Raw genomic sequence first — 23,214 nt, 5'->3', positions numbered from 1 at the left:
TGTATTTTCCACCTAACTTGAAAGAGGGTTTTGAAGGATCACGAGGCTCCTGGCTCCCAAACACAGATCCAAAGACCAGCATCAGAATCCCCTGAAGTGGTTGTTAAAGAAAAAAGAAAAGTAGACCCTGTGTTCCAAGCCAGATCTTCCCATCAACCCTTGGAATAAAATCCAAATCTTCCAGGCCTTGCACATTCTGGTACCTGCCTGCTTCTCTCTTCCAGGGTGGTTTAGCTGACCACCCCAGCTAAATGAGACCCCTACAATTCCATATCCTAGAACCCTGTTTAATTTCCTTTATCAATTGAATTCAAGGGTGTAGTTATTCTATTTATATGTGGCATAATCTGCTTGTCTTAGGAAATGTAAGCTCCACAAGCATGGATACCACACTTGCCTTATTAACCATGGGACACCTACTATCTCACAAGGTAGGTGCTGCAGAAATAAAGAATGAAGGAAGGAAGGAAGGAAGGAAGGAAGGAATGAAAGAAATTGTTCAGAACCACACCCAGCATTTAAGACGCAGCCAGTGGCCAAGTGAGCTCCCTCTTCCTTCCCCCTTCCGTCTGCTCTCTCTGCCTCTGCCCTGGAGCCTGCAAGCAAAGGATAAACAGTGTACATCTGAGAGGAGATGCAGCAGTGCCCAATGTCATCGCTGTTTTATTTGATTAGCTCCGACTCCAGCATCCGGGACACGTGTGCTGGGAGCCAAAGCAACTACCCTGACCTCTGGTCCATGCGATCCCATCCGTATAACAATTGCCATGGCAACAGCAACAGAAAGCCAAGGCTGTGAATTCCCTTTGATAGGAGCTGGATGTGGAGACAGGGAAGCAGGTCTTTCAGAAGAATGAGGCTCTTTGATTCAGCTCAAGGCGCCTTCATTAAATACCACTATTTTCCAAGAACACACATTTTAACCCTGCAGAGGGGGATTTCTCATGAATACTAAAAAAAGAAAGAAAGAAGAAGAAACAAAAGCACTGTGGTTCCGTTTCAAGAACATTCACCTGTGAGGTAGCACCTAGAACCTTTTGATGGGGGACTATGGCAGGGCATGTGGCCCTCTGCTGCACAGGCTCATGAGCCTGAGATGTCTGGTCCCTGGCTGAATACTCAGACATCTCCTCTGCTCTCCTGAGGCAAATCAGAGTCTCAGGGTTCCCTGCTCACCTGTCTGCCAAACAGGCAGGAAGAGGCAGCACAAGGCAAAAGAACTCCCAGATTCTGCACTGAGAATCACGGCCTGGATCTGAATCCCAGCTCTGCCACTTGCCCACTGCTGTGATCTCAAGCACATCACTTTCCACCTCTGAACAAAATCTCCCCATCTGTAAAATGGGCACAATACCATCCCCCCAAGGGGTGTCAGGAGGATGAAGTGAGAGAATGCACTCAAGTATAGGTGTTTCTGGTTTTCTGAAATGAGGAGAGTAGAGTGACTAACCATTCTGGTCTCGCCTGAGACTGAGGGGTTGCCTGGAATATGGGACTTTAGTGCTAAATCCAGGAATGTCCTGGATAAGCCAGGAAGGTGGGTCACCCTAGAAGAGAGTGACTTGATGAAGGAGACTGCTGAGAATCACAGAATTTTCAAGCCGGTTGAACCCTTGGAAGTCTTCTGGTTTAAACAGCATTTCACCTCTGTGACATTCTTTCCAGAAACTCAAAACTCAAGTCTAATCATGAGGAAACATCAGACCAATCCAGATTGGGGGCCCCTGTATCGGACACCTGGCCAGTCCTCCTCGGAAATGTCAAGTCAGGAAAAACAAGGAAAGAAGGAGGAACCATCACAGCCCAGTGGAGCCTGGGCAGACAAGACAACTAAATATAATGTGGCACCCCAACTGGATCCTGGAACAAAAAAAAGACATTTGTGGGGAAATCTGGTGAACGCCAGTTAAAGACTGGAGTTCAGATTGTTTTCAGTCTTCTAGTTTAGCTAATACTCTCCACCTGAAATCCTTTATTTTGCAGATGGGAAACTGAGGCCAGAGACAGGAAGCAGAGGACACTCTGGGATCCTGGTTTCCTATATCTGACACTATACCCTGCTGCCTCCCACTGCCTCCTGGGGACTGCTGACCATCATGAGCTACTTCTCCAGAAGGTCTGGAGTCAGGGGACATGCATTTAAGGTCTGAGGCTATGTGACCTCAGGCAAATCCCTTAATGTCCCTGTCCCTTGGTGTCCTCATCTGTCAAACAAGGAGGACAAGCCATTTGAATTCAACATTTACTCAGCAGGTACTACGTGCATTTATTTGGTATTTACTGGATTTTTTTTTTTTTTGGTACTTACTGGGAATTTATATTTGCATTTACTGGGATTTATTATGTGCAAGGGATTGGGTGGACATCATCAGAGAGGAATAAAACACAGTCCTTGCCCTCATGAAGCTTATTGTTTTTTTTGGGGGGGGGTGGGATCCAGTCTAAATACCACCGATCATCTATCTGAATTTCTGGGGATATTCTGTGAAGATCAAGAAGTCCCAGCCATGGGACCTGACTGAGGCCAGCAGATAGAAGACCCAGAAGGGAGAAGGAAGGAGCAGCAATGCTTCAAGAAGGTGAGGGGGTGAAGAGCAGCAGAACTGCCTCTCACCTCCCTGCTCCTGGGGTTGGCACAGAACGGCTTATCCAAAGGAGGTATGCCACCAGAGGGTAACAGTGGATGCATGGGCATGACACCCCAGCGTGGCTCTGAGCCTCCCTATGTGTTTCCAGCTCCCCACTGGGGACTGACAATGAATCCCAAGTCCTGCTATATCATATGGCTCTGAGACCCCTCTCCCCAGGGCGCCCATCCCCCTGCCGGGATCTGATCCTTACAGGCCCTTCAATACCAGCCGCCCTGGGCTACACTACCTGTTCCTAGCACAGTCCATGCCCATCGTGTTTCCCAACTTCTCGGCTCCTGCCCCGGCCATCCTTCCCATGCACCCTTTAACAGTGGAGTCTGAGATACTTAGGTTTGAATTCTGGCTCTGCCACTTTCCACCTATGACTTTGGGCTGGCCACCTCACTTCCCTGCCATCCAATCACTCCACTCGTGAAACAGACGTGATGATCCTCACCTCACTGAGCTCTCCTGACAACTCAGACAACATGTACAAAATACCTAGTACACAGTGGGGACTCCAGATAGTAGCAGCTATTGATCAATATCATATCATGATCATCACTGGTATTCTAATAGACAGTCAAATGGGATATTGTTTGTTGTCACTGTTACTATTAGGGTTACACTGGGTATTATTAGCATGATTACTATTCGATTTATACCCAGCAGTTATGGTCAACAAAAACTCATGCAGGACACACACAAATATGCACACATAACTGACACTCAGCCATACTGGCCTCAGGACCCCAATCTACCCAGGCCCTCAAGACTGGCATTCTGCCTCACCTCTAAGATGGGAACAGGACTCCTGAGCCGTTTATAAACCTCAACTCCTCACCTACCACCTTGAAGGGATTCTCCCAGTCCTTCTAATCCCCCCAAGCTCCCTGCAGGTCTGAAAAGTCAGAGGTCAGCATGGTGGCCCTGCTCACCCCTGGAGGGAGAACCATTCTGTGATGTCTCTGAATAGTCATCATGAAAACACACCTGCCTGCAACATCCTCCCCAGCCCATTTCTGAGGGGACGCCACCACACCCACCTGACTGTGCACTTTCTCTAGTTCCTCCTTGCTGACTGATGTCTTGGCATCTTCCATGGTCCCCAGAAGGAGCTGCACATCTGACAAGAGTGCATGGGTCCTCTTGAGGTCCCTCCGAAGACGCTTCTCCACGTCAAAGTCCCGATGGCCGATCTGGAAACCAAGGGAAGGCCCGTGAACTTAGATGACAAAACAATGGTCAGGATCCAAGTTCTCTGAAACCAGTCTCCTGGGTTAAAATACTGTTCCTGCCACTTTCACACATTGTGTGACCTCAGACAAGACCCTTCTCTCCAAGCCTCAGTCTCTTCATCTGAAAAACGGAAATGGCGCCAACCACATAGGACTGCTGTGAAAATTAAATAAACACTTAGGCAAATGCCTGGCATAAAGTAGTACAATAAATACAAGTTGTTATCATTACTGTTATCACAGCCTGACCCATCTTTTGCACCAAAGTCAATCATATGGCCTCCCCTCACCTTGTGAGAAACCACATGAGAAGCAAAGCCCTCTGCCACTGGCCAGACTCTGCTTCCAGAAGTCAGGAGAGTGCTACCCATGGTGGCAGTGGCTGGACAAGGCATGGAGTGGGGGGTGCAGGGGCTTTCAGGGGCCTGTTAATATCATTTATCTGGGTGCTGGTTACATGAGTGTATTTAGTTTATGAAAATTCATCACGGCGTACACGTGGGATAGAGTATGCTTCTCTGTATGTATGTGTTATGGGTTGAGCTGGGTCCTCAAAAGAGATATGTTGAAGTCCTAATCTCCAGTCCTATGACTTTGACTTTATTTGGAAAAATAGGGTCTTTGAAGATGTGATTAATAAAGATGAAGCCAAACTGGATTAGGGTGGGCTGTAATACAATATAACTGATATCCTTATAAGAAGAGGAAATTTGGAGGCACAGACAGACACTCTGGGAGAAGACCAAGTGAAGATGGAGGAAGCAGAAATTGGAGCAATGCATCTATAAGCCAAGGAGTGCCAAGGATTGCCAGAAGCTAGAAGAGGCAAGGAAGGATTCTCCCCTACAGGTTTCAGATGGCATGTGGTCCTTCTGACACCTTGATTTTGGACTTCTAGCCTCCAAAACTGTGAAACAATAAATTTCTGTTATATCAAGCCATCCAGTTGATGGTACTCATTACAGTGCCCTGGGAAACTAAGACAGCATATTATACTTCCATAAATTCTGTGTTGCATTGGAAGGCCTAAATCAAGCTTTCCTGGACCCTGAGAGGGTCCCCTTTGCCAGTTATGAACAGGCAGGTCATTTTCTGCTGAAGGACTTGACATGGAGGTGAGCACATTCCTTTCCCCCAAATCCTAAATTTGCACTCCAAGGGGACAGTTGCCAAGTGGGTCCTGAAGAAGCCAGAGCTGGCACTGATACCAAGAGGGTGAGCTTACTATATATATATATATATATATATATATATATATATATATATATATATAGTATATATATGTAGAAAGACATAGATAAAGAGATAGAGATATAGACAACAATACAGGCTTAGACAAACCAGAGGAGGCACAGAATTACACTGGGGCCTGACATGAAGCACTGACAGCTAGCAGTGTCCTTTAGAGATGGTATGCTGAACTGAAAAAACAGTGGGTTAACATCTTTGGAAGAAACTAAAAGCCCCATTCTCAGACTCTTCAGGAGACCAGAGGATAGAACATTGTGCCATTGAGTGGATGGAGCGTTTTAAAAGAAATGAGATGCAGGTGCCTCGACTTAGTTTCTACACACCTGGGTATTTGTGCCTCCATGCCAAGTTCTGATTGTTTCCTAAGACAATCAGAATACCCTGTGATATTCTGGAGAGAACATGGGATTTAGAATGAGGTAGCTCATGTTTTAAACTCTGGCTCACCACCTGCTGGTGGTGGGTACTTTGGCTGGGTCATGACACATCTCTGAGCCTGAGTTTCCTTGGCTATAAAAGAGGGAGTAAAAAAAAATTCCTGTCCTCCATGTTGAGATAAGACAAGGATCAGACACGATAATGGATTGGAAAGCACTTTGTAAGCTGTCAAGTCCTTTACAAATATAAAGGCTTATGAGTACTGTCTGATGACCCAGAATGTGTTCCTGGAGATCTTACATGACTATTTCTCTATCTATGGTTTTGAATTCTTTGAAAAATGAATATGTTCTTAGCATAGAGCCTCTTCTGTTTACAGATGTATCTCTTTGTTAAATTAAAAATTCTTGGTCTATGGAATTATATACATATACATGTATGTGTGTGTGTGTGTATATATATATAGCATATATATGTAGAAAGACAGACATAGAGATAGAGATATAGAATGGTGATAAGCTGACTGGAGTGCTTGGCTTTGAGTTGGGCTCTTTTTCACATAGTAATTACATTCAAACTCTTGTGACAATCTCCTAAAATAGATATTATTGCCTTTATAAAAATAGTAATAGCTTACATTTACAGGGAGTTTTCTATGTACCAGACACTGTTCTAAATATTTAATGGATATTAACACATTAAATCCTATGATGAGTCTATGAGGTTTTAGGAATATAATTCCCATGTTGCAGGTGATGACACTGAAGCTTACAGAGGTTAAATAATTTGCCCGAGATCATATAGCTCGTAAGTGGCAGAGTTGGAATATGAACTCAGCTGTTCTGACCGGAAAGAGGTAATTCTAGTAAAATATACCATCAGAGAGGAATGTTGTGCTCTTTAATTAAAAAAAACAACAATAGTGTTATGGAGATGCAGAGGAGTGTCATCTAGCTCAGGCTAGATGGGATCTGGGAAAAGTCTTAGCAGATAAGTAGAAGAGTGGAAGAGTTGCTGGGAAGGACTGCCTGAGAAAAGGCTGAGAGGTGAGAAACAGTCAGGTATATATGTACCTCTGAGTGGTTGGCACGTCCAAAGCAGGAAACGTTACCTGGTGCCAGCTGTGTGGGACCCTAGAGTATGTACTGCTATGGGGAAAGAGCTACAGCTGATAAAACTGACAGACAGGTAATATCTGCTAAAGGTCACACAGCTACTAAGTGGCCTTGCAGGGATATGAACCCAGACAGATCAGCTCTAGAATTCATGTTCCTAACCACTGCACCAGAGTGCCTGATAGATTTGTTACTTGAACCCAGGTTTACTCACTCCAGGCCAGATTCTTTACCATGCTTTGTACTTATTCTTATGTTTGTATCGGCTCTTGGCTTGCATACATCCTAATTCTCCTGTGGGGCATCCTGGAATCAGGGACATTCCCTGACATTAGCATTGACCATGTAGTAGGGATGGCTTAGATTCTACCATTGCCAATGTCATAAAGATTCTGAAAATGTTAGCATCACTTCCTTTCCACTACAAACAAAATTCACAATAAAATTCCAGATGAAGTCATCCTCCCCTTCATAATGAATTGCTACAGGGAAGGAGGGCAAAAGAAAATCTCATTTGGTTAATGGGAAATAAATGTCATTGTGCAAGTTCACATTTTGCAGCACAAAGATTCAAACACAGATAAAGTTGGTGAATAATTAGGCAATAAATCTAAATGATGTTTAGCGTTGTTTTAACTACATTCAAAACTCAATTGTTTTACCATTTATCATAAAGGCAAATTGTTTGGACCAGTTGAGAAATGACTATTGTCAAAGAACTCTCTGAGCACTTTAAAAATATGATCTGGAAATGTTAGGGATCAGATAGCCTCTTTATAGATGGGAAACTTGAGGCTTTGATAGAGAATATACATTCCTGATGGTTGGCCTGTAAACTAATGGCAGAGCTGGACTGCATGATAACATTATGAAATACGATTGTCCACAAAAGAATCGTTCTAGATAACAGTAGCTTATCACTTTTAAGCAGCATGTTGTTGGACTTTAAAAAGTGCAGGCTTTCAAATAATACAAACCTCAGTTCAAATCCACCTAGGCCACTAACTAGCTATATGATCCGGAGCAAGTCTTGCTTTACCTTTCTGAGCCTCATTTTATTCATTTATAAGAAGTAAATAATAGACACCATAGCATTAGTGTGAAACTTAAAGTATTTAAGGTAAAAATCATGATTAAGTATGTATCTTAAAATTTATGGGTAATAACTAAAATAATGTAACTATGGTTTGTACCTTCTAAACCAACAGTAAAAGAAAAGAGGTCATAGAAAACATTATCAATCTATCCAAAAAAAAAAAAAAAAACAGGAAAGGAATAATAAAATGATGCAAATTAAAGGGACAATAAACCAACAAACACTAAATGTGTAAATAAGGTAATAGAAATAATTTCAAATATATCAGCTGTTACAATAAATGTAACTAAGTTAAATTCTCCTATGAAAATGAAGACTAAACAACTGGATTAAAAATTATCCAGCTGGTAAAAGAAATATACGCACATATGCACATACAGATGGATATAACACATACATTTGGAAAGTTTAAAAATGAAGGAATAGAAAAAGGTAGTTCAGGCACATTAACCAAAAAGTCAAGCAAAATAAAAGAAGACATGAGTCATTCACTGAGATAACAGGACACCCTATAATAATCAAAGGAACAATCCACCAAAAGAAAATAAAGCAATAATGAGCTCAGATGCACCTAAAAATATAACTTAAAATATATAAGGAAAAATTATAACAAAATTATAGACCAAATTTAACAAAACTACAATCATAGTAGGAATTTACTAGGACTCCCTCAGAAACAAAGAGATCAAGCAGACAAAACAAAACAAAACAAAGTAATGAGGTTGTTTTAAAAATATAATCATATTTCAACATTTTCCTTTATGGTTTGTGCTTTTATATTTAAATACAATATTTAAATGACATATTAATAAGCTTGATCCATTTGCCATGTCTAGAACACTATATTCCATAAATAGCCACATTCTTTATGAGTCACATGGGTAGTCTATTGAACATGAACTGGGACAACAATGAGATCTCCACAATTTCAGAGAAAAAAATATTATGAATTCTACTATGTTATCTGTCCACAATGCCATTAAATTACAAGTCAACAATAAAAATTACTCAAAATAACCCCAGATGTTTGTAAACTTAAAATCAATTCCCAAATAACTCACAGGTTAAAGGAAGAAATCATAAAGGATATGATAAAATGACTAGCATGTGAAGATGACACTAAAGCAGTAATTCAAGTTTAGTTTTTCTTAAATATATTTTAAAAAATATTTTAAATGATATTAATCAACAAGAAATGTCATAAGTTAACATTATAATAACTGAAAAAAAGGAAACAACCTCAGATACAACAGAATTTTAAAATTTTTCATGATGAATGAAAAATCATGTCAACCTATTTGAAAAGTTTGATGAAAAAAAAACACACAGTCAACAAAATTCAGTCAAAAATGAAAAGAATATTACTTTTGCAGAAATTGGAGCCAGTAATCAAATGTTTCCCCTATGACCTAAAAGAAATTTAGGCTCAAATGGATTACGGTCAAGTTGTATCAAACCTTCAAGAACCTCATGATACAAATTTTATAAAAATTTGCTTCAAAAATAGTTGCAAACTAATTTTGTGAGGTTAGTACAAAACTGGATACAGAGAGCATAAGAAAATAAAATTATAAATCAAGCTTACTTATGAACCTGGTTTTAAAAATCCTAAATAAAATATTAGCAATTTAATAGCACAATCTATTTAAAAACATAGGACTAAGAAGAATTTATCCAGAAAATGCATCAGACTACATCATAATATACCAAGAATAATACACTACATTAGTAGACTGAGAAAAAGTCATATGATGTTTAACAACTGTAGAAAAATAATCTGATAATAGTCAAGAATCAAACACTCCTTTTAAAAAGCATTAGAGAAGTGGGGCAAGACGGTGGAGTGGTGAGGTGTGGAATCTAGTTACTCCTATAGGGCAGCTGGTAAATAGCCAGGAACTGTATGGAACAGTGGTTTCAGGGATGTCTGTGACCAGTCACACATTGTATACCAGTCTGGAGCAGGTGGAATGGCTGAGATCACAGTGAAAACCTGTACGTTTCCCTGGCCAGGGGGCTGGTGCCCCTCCCTGTCCCCCACAGGCACTGCAGATGGTCTTGGAGCTGGTTCCCTGAGGGAAAAACAAACAATCTGTTGCTGGGAGCAAGGAAGGGGAGCTCAACCCGACCCCAGTTGCTGAATTAATTAACAAACTTGGACTGCTGGATAAAAGCTCCAAGCAAAGATATACCAAGAGAAAGCATGAAAGAAACCAACCAGGAGTACTCAGTCAGGCAGAGAGGATGCAGGGCTAACAACAACAGCAAAAACAAAAACAAAAACAAACACAAAAAAACAGAGACTTCTGGAGTTGGAGGTGTTCAGAACACTGGAAAAAGGCTGGGCTCCAAGAAAAAGGGGCACACAGAAATGCATACCAACTCCCATCTGCAAACACAGGGAGCTGGGGTCCGGCTCTGAAAAGGGATTTTTTTCTTCTTCTTCTTTTCTTGCTCTTTATCTTTTTGCTTTTCAATAGCCCATCAGAGCTCCTGCTTCAGCACTGCCCCAGGCAAGGGTGGAATTAAAGTTGTCTCAGAGTAACTATTCAGGTGAAACAGACAATAGCCTAAAGGGCATATCTTTAAATAGTCCATATCAGGACTGACAAAACTTGGGGGATGGGGAAAGGCCTTGAAAAGGGATTTCTTTTTCTTTCTTTTTTTTCTTCTTTTTTTTGTAATAACTATTCTAAGAGGCTCATTACAGAAGGCCTCAGATACTTGCAATTGGCTGCCTGACCCAGGCAAAGGTGGAGCTAAAATAGGTCTGAGAGACAAAGCAATGAGTCTAATGGGGGAGACAATTCCCTAAAGGGCGTAACTTCCTCAAGAAAAGGGGGGTAGGTGGGGCCCAGCTAGAGTTCTTCCTTCAAAGAACTCATACCCCAGGGGCTGGAAAACAGAAAACAGCTTGAGTCAGTCATGCACCTGGCAGGGAAGGGTCTGCAGAAAATTAAAGGCACCTAAGGCACCTCTCTACACCGATGGGGAGCTGTGAGCTGACAAGTGCCACCTGCTGGACAGGATAGGAAAAGCACAGATTCTACAGGCTTCACAGGAGGGCCCGACAACCTGCAGAGTCTCATTCTCAAGGAAACTTCATACCCTCTTCCCGAGACCTGAGACTCTCTGGACTGGGAAAATCCCACTGGGGTCAATCATATCTGGGGAGACCCTCTCATAAAAAAGTTACAAAGAGGCACAGTGAGAACAAGAAAAGCAAGAGGTGAAAAATTCTGATCAGCTAAACAGAAGCTATGTTAGAGGTCTAGAATAAGTTGAACTGAACGCCAAAGAACACATAGAGAACAAAGCCAACCAACAAGAAAACCCTAGGTATAAGAGTGAAAATGAGCTCCAGAATAAACTAACCAAGGAAATCAGATACCTAGACAGCTACAAATAATGAGCCATACTAGGAAACATGAAACTATGGACCAACCAAAGGAACAAACCAGCACTTCAACTGAGATATAGGAATACAAACAACTAATTAAAGATGTTCAAACAAATCTCCTAAATCAATCAATGAGCTGAAGGAAAGTGTGGCAAAAGAGACGAAGGATATAAAGAAGACTCTGGATGACCATAAAGAAGAATCCAGTAAGCTTGAAAAAACAAATGGCACAACTAATGGGAATGAAAGGCACAACAGAAGACACAAAAAACACACTGGAGACATACAACAGTAGATTTGAAGGGGCAGAAGAAAAGACCAGTGAACTGAAACACAAGGCACTTGAAATCATACACACAAAAGAACAGATAGGGAAAAGAATGGAAAAATATGAGCAGGGTCTTAGGGAGCTGAATGACAACATGAAGCATATGAAATACATGTTATGGGTATCCCAGAAGGAGAAGACAAGGGGAAAGGGGCAGAAAGAATAATAGAAGAAATAATCACTGAAAATTTCCTGACTCTTATGAAATACATAAAATTACAGATTCAAGAAGCACAGTGAACCACAAACAGAATAGATCCCAATACACCTACTCCAAGACACTTACCAATCAAATTGTCCAATGTCAAAGACAAAGAGAGAATTCTGAAAACAGCAAGAGAAAAGCAATCCATCACATACAAGGGAAGTTTGATAAGACTATGTACAGGTTTCTCCACAGAAACCATGGAGGTGAGAAGGCAGTGGCATGATATATTTAAGATACTGAAAGAGAAAAACTGCCAACAAGAATTCTATATCCAGCAAAAGTGTCCTTCAAAAATGAGTAAGAGAATAAAATATTTTCAGACAAACAGGCACTGAGAGAGTCTGTGAATAAGAGACCTGTGCTACCAGAGATACTAAAGGGAGTGCTACAGGCTGATAGGAAAAGACAGGAGAGGGAAATTTGGAGAAGAGTGTAGAAATGAAGAGTATCAGGAAGGATAAAAGGAGAGAGAGAGAGAGAGAGAGGGAGAGAGAGAATAAGATATGGCATATAAAATCCAAAAGACAAAATGGTAAAAGAAAGTATTGCCTTTACAGTAATAACACTAAATGTTAATGTATTAAATTCCCTAACAAAAAGACATAGACTGGCGGAATGGATTAAAAAACAGGACCCGTCTATATGCCATCTCCAAGAAATTCACTTTAGACACAAGAACAGAAATAGGCTGAAACTGAAAGGTTGGAAAAAGATATTTCACGCACACAACAACAAGAAAAGTATCAGACAAATCAGACTTCAAATGTAAAACAGTTAAAACAGACATAGAAGGACACTATATATTAATAAAAGTGTCAATCCATCAAGAAAACATAACAATCATAAATACTTATGCAGCAAGCAAGATACCCCAAAATACATGAGGCAATCACTGACAACACTAAAGGGAGAAGTAGATACCTCTACAATAATGGTTGGAGACTTCAATACATTGGTCTCTTCAATGGACAGAAATCTAGACAGAGGCTCAATAAGGAAACAGAGATGTTGCATTGTACGATAAATGAACTAGACTTGACAGACATTTATAGAAAACTACACCCCACAACAGCAGGATACACATTTTTCTCAAGTGCTCATAGATCATTCTCTAGGATAGACCACATTTTGGGTCACAAAGCAAGTCTGTCTCAACAAATTTAAGAAATATTCATATTATACAAAACATTTTCTCAGATCATAATGTAATGAAGTTGGAAATCAATAACAGGCAAAAGGTCAGAAAATTCACAAATATATGGAGGCTAAACAATACACTCTTAGACAACCAGTGGGTAAAGGAAGAAATTAGAAGAGAAATTAGTAAATACCTGTACCAGTTTGAATGTATTATGTCCCCCAAAACGCCATTATCTTTGATGTAATCTTGTGTGGGCAGACATATCAGTGTTGATTAGACTGTAAATCTTTGGGTGTTTCCATGGAGATGCACCCCACCCAACTGTGGGTGATGACTCTGATTGGATAGTTTCTGTGGAGGTGTGGCCCTGCCCATTCATCATGGGCTTTGATTAGTTTACTAGAGCACTATATAAGCTCAGACAGAAGGAGCAAGCTTGCTACAGACAAGAGGAACACTTTGAAGAACACTGAGAGAGTAGTGCAGATGAGAGACAGTTTGAAGACAGCCATTGAAAGCAGACTCTTGATCCAGAGAAGTTAAGAGAGGACAAATGCCCCAAGAGCAACTGAGAGTGACATTTTGAAGAGGAGCTACAGCCAAGAGGGACACTTTGAAGAAAGCACAGGAGCTGCAGATGAGAGACAGTTTGAAGACAGCCGGTGAAAGCAGACTTTTGCTCTGGAGAAGCTAAGAGAGGACAAATGCCCCAAGAGCAACTGTGAGTGACAGACTGGAGAGAAGCTGAAGCCTAGAGAGTAATGTCCTGGGAGAAAGCCATTTTGAAACCAGAACTTTAGAGCAGATGCCAGCCACATGCCTTCCCAGCTAACAGAGGTTTTCCGGACACCATTGGCCATCCTCCAGTGAAGGTACCTGATTGTTGATGCATTACCTTGGACACTTCATGGCCTTAAGACTGTGACTGTGTAACAAAATAAACCCCCTTTTATAAAAGCCAATCCATTTATGGTGTTTTGCATTCCAGCAGCATTAGCAAACTAGAACAATACCTCAAGGCAAATGACAATGAAAACACAACATATCAAAAAATTATGGGATGCAGCAAAGGCAGTGCTGGAGAAAAAATTATTGCCCTAAATGCCTACATTAAAAGAGAAAAAAGAGAAAAAAATAGAGGAGTTAACTGTTCACCTGGAGAAACTAGAGAAAGAACTGCAAACTAACTCCCAAAGACATAACAAAGATTAGAGGAGAAATAAATGAAATGGAGAACAAGAAGACAATAGAGAGAATCAACAAAACCAGAAGTTTTTTTTTTTTTTTTGAGAAAATTAATGAAATTGATAGACTCTTAGATAGGCTAATGGCGGCGGGGCGGGGGGAGAATGCAAATAAATACAATCAGAAATAGGAAAGGGGACATAACTACCGACCCCACAGAAATAAAGGAGATAATGAGAAGTTACTATGAGCAGCTATATGCTAATAAACTAGACAACTTAGAGGTAAAGGACTACTTCCTAGAAAAGCATGAATGAAAACAAACACTGACTTGAGAAAAAATAGACGACTTCAACAAACCAATCACAGGTAACAAGATTGAGTCAGTCATCAAAAAGCTCCCCAAAAAGAAAAGCCCAGAACCAGCTGGCTTCACATGTGAATTTTACCAAGCATTCAAGAAAGAATTAGTACCAATCCTGCTCAAACTCTTCAAAAACATTGAAGAGGAGGGAAAGCTACCTAACTCATTCTATGAAGCCAACATCACCCTAATACCAAAGTCAGACAAAGATACTACAAAAACAAAATTATAGACCAATCTCTTTAATGAATATAGATGCAAAAATCTTCAACAAAATACTCGCAAATGGAATCCAGCAGCACATTAAAAGAATCATACACCACAATCAGTGGGATTTATTCCAGGTATGCAAAGTTGATTGAACACAAGAAAATCAATTAATGTAATACACCACTTCAATAAATCAAAGCAGAAGAACCCCATGATCATCTCAATCAATGCAGAAAAGACACTTGACAAAATTCAACAAGCTTTCTTGGTGAAAACACTTCAAAGGATAGGGACAGAATGGAACTTTCTCAATATGATAAAGGCAATATATGAAAAGCCAACAGCTAGCATCATACTCAATGGGGAAAGACTGAAAGCTTTCACTCTAAGATCAGGAACAAGACAAGGATGCCCACTGTCACCACTGTTGTTCAACATTGTGCTGGAAGTTCTAGCTAAAGCAATTCGGCAAAAAATAAATAAATAAATAAAAGGCATCCAAACTGTAGAGGAAGCAGTAAAAATTTCACTGTTTGCAGATGACATGATCCTATATGTAGAAAATCCAGATTAATCTACAGCAAAGCTACTAGAGCAAATCAATGAATACAGCAAAATGGCAGGTTACAAGATCAACATGCAAAATTCAGTAGTGTTCCTATACCAAAGTAATGAACAACAGGCAGAGGAAATCAAGGGAAAAAATCCATTTACAATAGCAACCAAAAGTATCAAGTATTTAGGAATAGACTGAAGACTTCAAAAGACCTATACACAAAAAACTGTAAGAAACTGCTAAAAGAAATCAAACCACACCCTAAAAAAAATGGAAGAACATGCCATGTTCTTGGATTGGAAGACTAAATATAGTTACAATGTCAATTCTACCTAAACTGATTCATAAATTCCATGCAATACCAAATAAAATCCCAACAAGTTACTTTGAGAAATAGAAAAACCAATAACCAAATTTATTTGGAAGGGCAGGATGCCCCAAATAGCCAAAAATATCTTGAGAAAGAGGAATGAAGTAAAAAGTCTCACACTACCTGACTTTGAAGCATACTACAAAGCAACAGTAGTCAAAACAGCATAGTACCGGCATAAAGACAGATTTACCAACCAATGGAATTGAATTGAGTGTTCAGAAATAGACCTTCTCATCTATAGACAACTGATCAAGACAATGCAACTTCAACAGTGCAGTCTCTTTTTTTAAAATAAATCAGTGGTTTTTAAATTTCTTTTGTTTTAACTTTATCAAAAAATTAAAAATAAACAAAAAACCCCACAACATTTCAAACAAAACAAAGCAATTAAGGATTAAGAAAAACAAATAACCTAAAATAACTACTTTGCTTCCAACATGTCCCTACCATACCCCAAGAAAATTAACAAACCATGATCAAACAAAGGCATAAGAAAAACCAAATAACCTAAAATAACTATATTGAAGCTAATTTTTAATGCAATAGTTTTTTTACTTTATCAAAAATTAAAAAAAACAATTCAAACAAAATAAAACAAAGGAATAAGAAAAACAAATAACCTAAAATAACTACATTGCTTCCAACAAGTTCCTACCATACCTAAGAAAATCTGCAAACCATAATCATTCCTGAGCATTCCCATAACATTGAGATTACCCTCAACAGCTTATCTGTTCTTATTAGATTATCATTCCCCCTTCACTAGTTGCTGTCCATCTCTAGGTCCCTTACATTCTACAATATAAAATATTTATTTTACATTTTTCACAGAGTTCACATTAGTGGTAACATACAATATCTCTCTTTTTGTGTCTGGCTTATTTCACTCAGCATTATGTCTTCAAGGTTCATCCATGCTGTCATATGTTTCATGACCTTGTTCCTTCTTCCTACCTCACAGTATTCCATCGTGTGTGTATATAACCATTTTGGTTATCTGCTTGTCTGTTTAAGGGCATTTGGATTGTTTCCATTTCTTGGCAATTGTGAATAATACCGCTATGAACACTGGTGTCCAAATGTCTGTTTGAATCACTGCTTTCAGATCTTCTGGGTATATATCGAGAAGTGAAATTGCTGGATTGAAGGTTAACTTGATATCTAGTTTTCTAAGGAACCACCAGACTGTCCTCCAGAGTGGCTGTATCATTATACAATCCCATGAGCAATGAATAAGAGTTCCAATTTCTCCACATCCTCTTCAGCATTTGTAGTTTCCTGTTTGTTTAATGGCAGCCATTCTAATTGGTGTGAGATGAGATCTAACTGTGGTCTTAATTTGCATCTCCCTAATAGCTAGTGAAGATGAACATTTTTTCATGTATTTTTTAGCCATTTGAATTTCCTCTTCAGTGAAATATCTTTTCATATCTTTTGCCCATTTTATAATTGGGCTGTCCGTATTATTGTCATTGAGTTAAAGGATTTCTTTATACATGCAAGATGTAAGTCTTTTGTCAGATACATGGTTCCACCAAAAGATAAGTATGTAGGTTCCATAGGTCCTGCAACCTCATTATGGGGTATATACTTGGAAGATCTCAGAGCAGTGACACGAATGGATATTTGCACACTGATGTTTATGGCGGCAGTATTCACAATTTGCAATGAATGGACATGGCCTAAAGGTACATAGACTGATGAACAGAATGGTGAACTGTGGTGTATGCATACAATGGAATATTGAGCAACTGCAAGAAGGAATGAAGCAGGTGAATGGATCTTGAAGACAGCATTTTGAGTGAAGTACGCCAGAAACGAAAAGACAAAATCATAATGCCTCACTAATAGGACTAACTACATTGTGTAAACTCTGATGATTGAATCTTAGAGCACAGCTTATCAGGGGAATGCTTACTATAATGGTCTCTAGATCATAAGCTCTTAGAACAGTCACATCTATTCCTGAGTTGTAATGGTTATCTCCAAATTCTGAGATATTCAGCTCTTTGTGTATAACCTGGTTGGTCTCTGGAACTTTGGGTATCTGTGTGACACCTGAAACTTAGAGCTAGAGCTCAGCAGCTATGAATGTCCACATTATCTCACAGGGCAAATGTTCAAAAAGCTGAAAAAGAGTTCAGACTTCACTTAGAGATATGAATGAAGCAGATCTGGTTAGGACTAAGGCAAATCAGGCCAAAGGGTAAAGATACTGACTATGTTTTAAAATTTCAACTTCTGTGCGAGACCAAGGGAAGAGATGTTTATATGGTGCAGGATCTATACTTTCTGCAGCACACTAAATAATTTAACCTGTATGGTCAGTTTATTCAAACACCATAATTACATGGAACTTTCAATAGGAAGTGAGATCTGGTTGGTTTGTACAGATTAGTGTGAAATCCTGATACATCCCGAAGTAATTTGGGTAAAGAATAAAAATATATTTGCAGGGCCCCACTGAGGAACTGGGGAAAAATGTGGAAATGTTGGACTTCCCCACCTGGGTTATTGCTGATATTCTCACAAACACTGAGAACAATTTAGTAGGCTGAGCCCTCAATCTTGGGACTTGCCCTTACGAAGCTTGTTACTACAAAGGAGAATAAGCCTACTTATAATTGTGCCTAAAAGTCTCCCCCAGAGAACCTTTTTGTTGCTCAGATGTGGACTTTCTCTCTTTCTCTAGGCCTATTCAGCTGGTGAACTCACTGCTCTCCCCACTACATGGGACATGACTCTCAGGGGTGTAAATCTCCCTGGCAATGCCAGACGTGACTACCAGGGATGAGCCTGGACCTGGCACCATGGGATTGAGAAAATCTTCTTGACCAAAACAGGGAAGCGAAATGAAACTAAATAAAGTTTCAGTGGCTGAGAGATTTCAAATGGAGTTGAGCCGTCAATCTGGAGGGCATTCTTACGAGCTATATAGATATCACTTTTTAGTTTTTAGTTTAGTTTACTGAAATAGCTAGAAGGAAATACCTGAAACTGTCGATCTGCAACCCAGTAGCCTTGATTCTTGAAGATAATTGTAAAACTATGTAGCTTACATGGTGTGACTGTGTAACTGTGAAAACCTTGTGGCTCACACTCCCTTTATCCAGCATATGGACAAATGAATAGAAAAATGGGAACAAAAACTAAACGAAAAATGGAGTGGGATGGAGGAGTGGAATGCTTTGGGTGTTCTTTTTCACTTTTCTTTTTATTCTTATTTTCATCCTTTTTGGAGGAAGAAAAATGTTCAAAAATTGATTGGGGTGATGAGTGCACAGCTATATGATAGTGCTGTGAACAGTTGATTATACACCATGGATGACTGTATGGTATGTGAATATATCTCAATAAACCTGATTTTTTTTTTAAAAAAAAGCATTAGAGAACCAGAAATAGAATAAAACTGATTGAACCTGATAAAGGTTACTTAGCAAACACAGACTGAAAATGTCAGGTATATGACGAAACTTTAGAAGCTTTCCTATTAAAGCCAGGAACAAGGAAAAGACACCCACTGTCTCTACTATTCAGTCTTATGTCAGAGGTCAAAGCAAGCAAAATAAGCTAAGAAAAAGAAATAAGAGGTCTAAAAATTGGAAAGAAAGAGGCAAAGCTATTCCTATTTTCAAATGTAAGACTATCTATGCAGAAAATCCAAAAAAATCTACAGATGAGTTATGAAAAATAATGAGTTCCTCAAGTTTGCTGCATACAAAATACAATGTCGACATATAATAATCAATAGCATTCCCATGTGCCACAAAAACTAACTGAATCATGGAATAGAAAAACCATACAATATTCACAATAGCCACAGTAACCACAAAAAAATCCTAGCAAAAAAATCCAACAAATAAATCCAAGATCTTTAGGGAAAAAATAAACATTACTGAAAGATATAAATAAATGAATGATGTTTACAAAAATACATAACCAAAAATGGATTAGTATCTTGCATAAATTAGGATTATGAATGACCAATAGCAAAAACAAGGGAAGGCAAAGTCCATGAACAGGCAATTCACATAAGAGAAAACCATAAAGTGTGAAAAATGCTCAACTTCAGTAGTAATGAGGGGCATACCTTATAATCTTACACTCAATGACTGGCAAAAATGTAGCAATGTAAGACAGCGCCATATGTTGGTGGGGATGAGGAGAAGCTAAATCTTGTACATTGATGGTAAAAGTGCAAATTTCCACAATCACTTGGGGAAACAATTTGGGCAAGCTTTTAATAATTCCAAAAATGTACATTCCTAGAATCCAGAATCCAGTAATTTCTATTCTAGTTATATACCATGGAGAATTTCTTGCCTGCGACCTAGTCAAACACATACATGAATATAAACAGCAGTTTTGTGTCTTAGAGTGGAAACAACTAAATAGCCAACTCTAGAAGAATGGGATTTAAAAATTTTTGAATATTGTGTAACAAGCAAAAATGAATGAACCAAAGCTGCATGTATAATCTCAAAAACACAGAATTCAGGGGGCAAAGCTAAGTACAAGAATCATATGTACTACATGTGGTTCAAGTTTAAATATACATGCACTGGGATTATACACTCCAACTTCAGGATAATGGTTACTTCTGAAGACAGAAAGAAGAAAGGATGGGCAGGAAGGAGGAAGAGGGGGCAACGTGATCAGGAAGGGCCATCAAGAGCTATTTTTCTTTTAAGTTTTTGTTTCCTTAAAAATGTTTAACTCAAACAAGGCAAGGTGTTAATTTATGTGAACTCTGGGTGCTTGGTACATGAATGCCAATTACATTATTTGTCATATTTTTCCATGTGTTTGGAAACTGTCCTAATAAAAACATTTACAAGAATTAAATGTGGTAATTCATTAAAAAGTCCTAGAGTGGTGATAAAGACAAAGATGGCATTTTAGACATCTAACGTCCCCTTACCTTTAAATGCAAAAACTTCTTTTATTTTAGCAATATCTATTTTTAAAAAAACAACTTTCTTTATTGGATTTCCTACTTTGTTTTCCCAAATGGACTATGCAGAATATAATGTAACTTTCTCCCAGTGATTCCAGCCTATATTATTCTAGAATCAGGTATTGGGCTGTGTTCTCACGCTCTGATGCTAAAGGGTTCAAGGTAAATAGCCCTGCACTTAGGGGCACCAATTTCCTGGGCTGAATGAGTAGAAAACCCAGAGGAGAAGCAACGTTATGTAGCTGTCCTGTTGATTGCCTCTGCTTCCAACTCACTGCCCACTGCTGTGCTGGCCCTGTTCTAGAACTCATTTAATTGATTTTTTTGAAAATGCACAATGAGCACCAATCTTGTAGGAGAACTGGCTAGCTGTTCTTGATGACTGTCTAAAGTGAGCTCACTTTCCTTTGTGAATAAAGTGAATGACTTTGGGGAAAGGATATTGATGGGAGGATCATTACTGATTAATAGTCAATGAACACATGTTAAGCAAATACATTAAAATACATTCTTAGGATACTTTAAGAGAAATTGTGGAAGCCACAGGCATTTTGCGCTGATGTTGGAGTTTCATGTAGCTGCACAGGTGGGGACAGGAAATTTCCTCCCCAAGTCCAAAATCAGAAGCTGGCTGTGTGCTCTGCTGGCTGCTTTACTGCAGCAGTGGTTCTCAATGTGGAGTGGGCAGAGGTTGACTTTGCCTCCAGGGGACATCCGGCAATGTCTGGAGACATTTCTGTTTTTCACAAGTTGGTGGGGGTGGGGCATGCTACAGGCATCTAGTGGGTAGAGACCAGGGATGCTGCTAAACACCCTACAATGCACAGGGCAGCCCCCACCACATAGAATTATCCAGCCCAAAATGTCCCTAGTGCTGTGGATGCGCTTCCTGGTATACCATGGCAACAACCCACAGGCTCTGCTCTCCAGAAGCTCAGAGCTCTTGACTAGCTCACCCAAAGCCACAAAGACAGAAGGGGCCCGGCTGGTGTTCAAAGCTAGGTTTGCCTAACTCTGGGTCTGGCTGGCCACTGGGTGCCTCTGGCAAGTCTTGTTCTCCAGAGCAGTGGCCATTTGCATTCAGCCCAGGAGAGCGAAGCCTGTCACACTCTCATCCTGACAGCCACTGAAGGCAGGGCCACTTCCTCTGTAGCTCCCTGGCTCCCTGGCTTCACTCTGGTTATTCTCTCAGGTTCTTCCAAGAACCCTGCTGTTTATGACACCTGGAAGTCTCCTTTGAAGAGTCAGTGATGTGGGCAAGGACAGAGTTGGTAGAGAAGTAGGGAGTTGGGGGAAGCAGAGGGCGGCCAGCTGAAAGGCCTGGTTCCTGGCCTTTTTTGACCACCAGAGGAGTGATGCCCCTGCAGCTGGGCTCCCCACAAATCCACCTCTCTGATGGTACTCGGAGGCAGGGATTGTGTTCTCCCCAGTGTCTGCTGGTGTCTTCCTCCTTACCTGATCACAGAGTGTGCCGATCAAGCCTTCTAAATCCTGCTTCTCATGGAGGACCATCTGCTTCTCCTCATATTCTTGCTCCAGCTGCATTTCAAGCTGACGGAGCTGTGGACACAAAGGGCAGATGCATGTATGGGTGAGTGAATGCCACCCAGACAGACCCTGCAAGGTACAGACCCTCAAGGGGAAGGGAAGCTGGTAGCCCCTCACCCAGTTCCACAAGTGCTGCTTTAGTGATAGAGAAGGGGCGTCTCTATTGGAACTCAGGGGCCTAAAAGACTGGGAGCTGGCCAGTTATGGAGAGTACCGTGCCATTTCCCTGTGAAGCCCACTGCCCCATTCCCCATTTCCTCCTACAGCCAAGGCTGCTTACATATTTATAGGTCCTGGCACTCTCATTCTGCCCAACATTACTTCCAACATATTAAATTGCATCCACCTCCCTTATCAAACATACTGTGTTGCAGTAAAAAAAAAAAATCACATTTGTGATTATTTGGCTAAGTACAACTCATTTAATTTACAATTGGCTCTGATTTCTCACCAATTTCTGGGCAAATGCGGGTACTCGTGTGAAGTGAATGCCCCACTAGAGCCGTGCTTTGCGCCCACCCTCTCCTCTGCAAACCCCCACCCTTCCCCTGCCCTGCCTCTCTCCTGTATGTTATTTCATCCCCTTCATCTGCCTTCTCCACCCCCTTCCATCAATGAACCCATTTCACAGATGGGCAAACTAAGTTCCAGAGAGGTTCAGAGGACCATACGCCACGTCACTTGTTGCTGGGAGGAGTCTGTGTCCTATCTTTAGTCCCAGCTCTTTCTGCACCCCAGACAGCCATCAGCATTCTCTTCCAGGTCACTAACAATTGATTTCCTGCCATGGTGAGAGATAGACTGAGCAGAGCAGTCACTAGAATGTGAAGTCAATGTGAGTGTCTGTCATAAGGAAAAAAACACCTTTTTCTGACCTCATGCTCTCCCTTTATAAATAAATCCAAAGAAAAGTCTCTAGAGGGTCTGAGTCACCTCTCTAATATGTCGGAGCACTGGCTCAGGCTCCATCATCAGGCACTGGAACTCTGGGAATGCACCAGAAACTCGTGCAACCTTCACTCAAGAGCACGTGAACATAGACTGGATGCTTCTGCCTCCTAACCCACGGAGGGGAGAGAAAATACCAATTGATGGTCACTTACACAGGAAGCTAGTTCACTGTAAAACTTTAAGAGTGAGATATATGAGGTGCTCTGCTCTCATATGCTTTTAGAATGAAGACTGGACAAGCTAAAACATTTAGGAAAATATACAAAATAATAAAAATAATAGAGC

At 40.3% G+C, this 23,214-nt stretch overlaps 1 protein-coding gene across 1 annotated transcript in view; it reads right to left on the bottom strand.

Moving 5' to 3' along the window:
• The window catches only part of MYO18B (myosin XVIIIB), a 256,547-nt gene that overhangs the window by 97,552 nt on the left and 135,781 nt on the right, over positions 1 to 23,214 (bottom strand). The window contains exons 32-33 of the mRNA XM_037816981.1: positions 21,886 to 21,990; positions 3,677 to 3,829 (exon numbers count right to left, since the gene is read on the bottom strand). Coding sequence (XP_037672909.1) covers positions 3,677 to 3,829; positions 21,886 to 21,990 — 258 coding nt within the window. The remainder of the gene's footprint in view (positions 1 to 3,676; positions 3,830 to 21,885; positions 21,991 to 23,214) is intronic.

This window comes from Choloepus didactylus, chromosome 23 (assembly GCF_015220235.1).
Source record: "Choloepus didactylus isolate mChoDid1 chromosome 23, mChoDid1.pri, whole genome shotgun sequence".
NCBI lineage: Eukaryota > Metazoa > Chordata > Mammalia > Pilosa > Megalonychidae > Choloepus > Choloepus didactylus.
The sequence above is the reverse complement of the archived record's forward strand: the minus strand, read 5'-3'. Positions and strand labels throughout refer to the sequence as shown.